The 5,244-nt window shown below is 45.9% G+C and overlaps 1 protein-coding gene across 1 annotated transcript; it reads right to left on the bottom strand.

Annotated features, from left to right (window-relative positions):
- Nucleotides 1–579: 579 nt before the first annotated feature.
- LOC101658917 (mas-related G-protein coupled receptor member A-like) lies at nucleotides 580–1,821 on the bottom strand. The gene is made up of 3 exons (XM_030885891.1): nucleotides 1,733–1,821; nucleotides 836–1,573; nucleotides 580–757 (listed from the first exon to the last, which is right to left on the bottom strand). The coding sequence occupies exons 1-3, from the start codon at nucleotides 1,819–1,821 to the stop codon at nucleotides 580–582; spliced, it is 1,005 nt and encodes a 334-aa protein (XP_030741751.1).
- Nucleotides 1,822–5,244: the final 3,423 nt, after the last annotated feature.

The raw sequence follows: 5,244 nt of genomic DNA, 5'->3' as shown, positions 1-5,244 counted from the left end.
GGGAGAAAGATGAGGTTTTATACTCCTGTAAAGAGTGACAGGCTCCCAACCCCCCAGCAATGCTTCTACTCTGTCCCACAGAGCTGCGATGAGGCTGACTTGCTTGGTGGTAGTGAGTTTGGAGACTGAAGGCAAACATTTGATGAACTGATATTGAATGTGAACCATACCTATGTACAAATTCCACTTAAAGACACAGTAACAACGGAACTTGCTTACAGTCTGAAGGGGCCTGGGCATAATATTGTTCCCACACAACAGTCATATCATATAAAGTCATATTTTATAGAGCATTTTGTGAATGTCAAATGACTCATGACTGTATTATAAAAAGAAAGATATATACAAATGCATGAGTTTAGCCACAAGAACAACTTTAAAAAATAGGAGAGCAGTCTTAGACCGCCGAGCTGGCCACTGGTCTTGTGATGAAGGCCCTGAGTAGCGAGTCCTTCAGAAATAACCCTTACTTTAGGATCAGAGACACGGGTGACAAAAAGTAAGAAAACTATGCAAGTTAATGGAGAAAAGCTGGCTTCTAAAGCCACAACTGTCTGACAGAGGCAGAGGCTCTCAGCACTACACCACACTGCTCTCTGCCTGCTCCGTGGGTCCCTGAGGGGGGCCTCCTCCAGGTTCCTCCCCCTCAGGAGTGTCCTGCAGTGCCCTCTGGAGAACCATCCTGAGGGTCGGTTTCAGCCGCCGCCGCTGCTGCCGAAAGGAGCCAACGAAGAAGTAGATGATGGGGTTGGCACTGCTGTTAACACAGGAGAATAGATTAAACTATACATGGGGTAATCGACCATATGCACCCACCATCCAAGGTACTAGGTACCAACCAAAGCCATAGGGCAGGCCACACAGCAGGCAGACCAACACAGTGATCAGAATGGTCACAATGAGCCTGGTCATCTTCTTCCTCTGGGAGCCATAGAACACCTTCACCAGCAGAACCAGGCTGGACCCACAGAGAACCACAAATAAGAAAATCACCCACATCCAAAGGAAGAAATTAAATGATGAACACAAATCCAATGCGACTGTACAGAAGAGCATCTCCAGGAAGGCCTGTACCAGAGACAGGGCCCAGATCAGAGCACAGCTGACCCCTGACATATGCGTTGGGCGGCGGCAGCGATACCAAATGGGGCACAGGATGGACAGGCATCGCTCGGTGCCAATGGCGCTGATAAGGCTCATGTCTGCCAGGTAGGGAAATAATATCACAAAGTTAATGAAACGGTTGTAGACAAAATAAATGAATTGGAAATAATCGATGAGTACCATCAGTGCATAAGCAGTCATGGTGCCCAGGACGAGGCAGTCAGCCACGGCCAAGTTGAGGATGTAGACGCAGAAGGGGTTCCTCCGCAGGCGGAAGCCCAGCAGCCAGATCACGACCGCGTTTCCTGCCAGCCCACACAGGGCAATGATGATGGCCAGCAAACCCGGGATCATTGTCCATGTGTCAATATCTGACTGAGGGTGCTGGTCACTTTCATCCATTGTTGACAGTCCGTTCCCCAGGTCTGTGGAGGCGGGCTCCGTGCTCACAAACCCTGCACTGGTGGTCCTGGAACAGAAACAAGAGTTGAGCTCCTCCTGTCAGGTCATTGATTCCCAAGACCTCCTGTCACAGTGTTTAGAGGAAGGAAAAGGAGCCACCCACGGATGCAGCAATCTATCAAGGCTGGGTGAGGGTGCAGAGCCTGGATTCCACCTCAGCTCTCACCGTCTCTGCAGCTGTCTTCTAGCTGCAGTCACAGCGCCCTTCTGGCCCGAGCCTTTCTGTGACCCAGTACCTCCATAGCTTCCTGACATCATGTCACCTCCCTGTCTTTAGGTCCAGGACAAGCTCTGTGGGACAGCGACAGGGTTCCGACCAGAAAGTCTCAGTCTAGAGTTGTCAAAAGCAGAGAGTGGGTTCTGACTCACAGCAACAGGATGTGCAAAAGAGAAGCAGGCTGCACTGCTCTCCCAAGGGATCCGTTTGACGTTGGAAACAATGAGTCCTTGATCCTAAAATGCACAGGGTGTGAGGATGAAAAGATGGGTGCTCCATATTATACAGTCACAGTGGTCAAAACCACATGGTATTGGTATAGTGACAGATACTCAGACCAATGGAAAAGAACTGAAAACCCAGAAATAAAATCATCAGCAAACAGACATCTTTTCTTTGGTAAGGGCCCCCAAAAAATGTCAAATGGGAAGCAGATGCCCTCTCCAACAAGTGGTGCTGGAGAAAAATTGATATCTACCTGCAGAAAAATGAAGCGAGACCCTTATCTCACTCCATGTACAAGAATACACACAAGGTGGATCAAAGACCTCGACATAAACCCCCAACAACTATGGCCATCAATGAGGGAATTGGGACAAACCTGAGAAGTTTGGTGCAGGAAATATACAGGCTATGAGAAATAAGGAAGGACACAAATGCAGATGAGTCACAAATTGAAAGTGGGATATACTTAGGATAAAAAACCTGTGTATATCTAAAGAATTCACCAAGAGAGTAATAAGAGAGCCCATGGACTGGGAAAATATCTTTAGCAATGACACATCAGACAAAAGCCTTATTATTAAAATTATAATACTCTGCTAGCTTCCAAAGAGAAAAAAACTCATTGCCCACTGAGGATGTGGGAAAAGGACCTGAACAGAAATTTCACAAGAGCAGAAATCTGAGTGGCCAGTAAACATATGAGAAAATGTTCCCAGTCATTAGCCATTAGAGAAATGCAAATTAAAACAATGAGATACCACCTAACACACTCAAAGATAGCCCAATTCAAAAAATCAGAAAGCAACAAGTGTTGGAGGGGCTATGGTGAAATAGGAATTCTCATCCACTACTGGTGGACCTGTAAGTATGTACAGCCACTATGGAAATCAATCTGGCAATTTCTAAAACAGATGGAAATTGAGCTACCATATGACCCAGCAATCCCCCTCCTGGGCATATACCCAGAAGAGGCAATAAACAAACCAAGGCCAGAAATCTGTGCTCCAATGTTCATCACGGCACAGTTCACAATTGCAAGGAGTCAGAAACAACCCAAATTTTCATCAACAGACGAATGGATCAAAAAACTGTGGTACATACATACAATGGAGTACTATGCATTGCTAAAAAGCAATGATGAACGCATGAAGCACATCACCCGCATGGGAAGAACTGGGGGAAATCATGCTAAGCCAAGTAAGCCAAGCACAAAAGGAAAAGTACAACATGGGCCAACTGAGGTAAGCTTAAAAAAATACAAAAGGGGCATAGGGAAAAAACTACTGTGTACATACATTGCTGGAGTGAGGTCTGGGTAGTATGGCAGGGGCCAGACCAAATCCAGGGATACATATGGTAGCAAACTAAAAAGGAGGGAGGAAAAAGAAAAAGAAAGAAATGGGTATCGGGGAAACGGCACTAACCCACCCAAGGGGAAGGTATTGTTTATGTCTCCACAGGGAAAGAGGGACCAGACTTAAACTAAGTGCTCCAAGATGTGAATACCAGCATGAAGCAGGGAACCATTAGAGATGTCTGAGGCGCTGGCTCCAATCCCAACTATGTGGACCACCACCCTACCCCCCAGAAGAATTTACTTCAGAGGACAGCAACTGAAACTACAGCTCAGGGAGAGGGACATGTCTGATCAGAGCACATGGGAGCAAATGAAGGGGGAGGAAGAGAGAGTGGAGCACATCCTGGCCCACCAACCCTTGAGGACAATATCCCTGTTCAGAGCAGCTAATCCACAGAGAGGATCATATGGCTGGCCCCACTATGAGAAATGACATCCCTCACTGACCCATAGCCCTAATGGGGGACATCACTGGAGACACAGAGTGGGAATTGCACCGATCTGACCCCTCCACACCGAGGAAAACACTAAGGGTGTGCAACAGAACAGCAAAAGGAGCAGAGCAAGGAAGTCCCGAGGGAGTACCAAAAATAGACTTTGGGTTCAGGGCATGGCACTCCAGACTTGACTGGAAAATACTCCTAAAGGTCAAGAAACAGACCTTGAACTATTTACAGGCTTTTCTTCTTTTGTCATTGTTTTTTTGTTGCTTTGCTTTGCTCTGTCTTGTTTTTGTGCATATTATTATCTCTGCAGGTCTATCTAGATAAGATAGGATGGATAAACAATCTGGAGGAGAAAACAACGGGACTGATGGTTCCGGGGGGACATGGGAGAGGGGGAGGTGGGGGAAATAAAGTGGTGTTAACCAACCCAGGGACAAGGGAACAACAAGTGATCCAAAAGCAGTGGCCAGGAGGGTGTAAGAGGCCTGGTGGTGAATGATCAAGGGCAGTGTAACCGAGAGGAATTACTGAAACCCAAATGAAGCCTGAACATGATAGTGGGACCAGAGGAAAGTAAAAGGAAATAGAGGAAAGAACTAGGAGGCAAAGGGCATTTCTAGAGGTCTAAATACAGGAATGTACATATGTAAATATATTTATATATGATGATGGGGAAATAGATCCATGTGCATACATTTATAGGTTTAGTATTAAGGTAGCAGAGATATTGGGTCTCCACTCAAGTACTCCCTCAATGCAAGAACACTTTGTTCGATTAAATTTGCATGCCATGATGCTCACCTTCCCGACACAATCGCTGAAGACAAATGGGTGTATAAGCAAATGTGGTGAACAAAGCTGATGGAGCTTGGCTATCAAAAGCTATAGCATCTGGGGTCTTAAAGGCTTGAAGGTAAACAAGCAGCCATTTACCTCAGAAGCAACAAAGCCCACATGGAAGAAGCACACCATCCTATGTGATCACAAGGTGTCATAGGGTTCTGATTAGATTAGAGTTTTACAAGTCCCCCCCAAAATGATTTTTTAATCCATAATTCAATCAGACCTAGCATAATTGGGATCCATGTCATTTTTAATGACTTCAAATTATCCCAGATTCATAATACATAAATTCTAATTTCCAATATTATCAGTACATAGATGTTTTTAGCAGTTTCCTCTCATTTTGAATTATGTGCCATCAGCAGGTGAAGGTCCCGCAGGCTTTATTCTGTCCACATCATTAATGTTGATTCAACCTTGAGAGGGCAACTCTTCCTCAGTGGTATTTTGAGTGTCTTCTAACCCAAAGGGCTCAGCATCAGTTACCGTGTCACAGTGTTCTGCGGCTCTCCACGAGGTTCTCAGTATCTGATGGTGTTCTGCGGCTCTCCACGAGGTTCTCAGTATCTGACGGTGTTCTGCGGCTCTCC

The sequence above is a fragment of the Echinops telfairi genome, unplaced genomic scaffold, assembly GCF_000313985.2.
Source record: "Echinops telfairi isolate 266 unplaced genomic scaffold, ASM31398v2 ScPeMD7_60;HRSCAF=208, whole genome shotgun sequence".
Lineage (NCBI taxonomy): Eukaryota > Metazoa > Chordata > Mammalia > Afrosoricida > Tenrecidae > Echinops > Echinops telfairi.
Note: the sequence above shows the minus strand (reverse complement) of the source record. Positions and strands in the feature narration are given on the sequence as shown.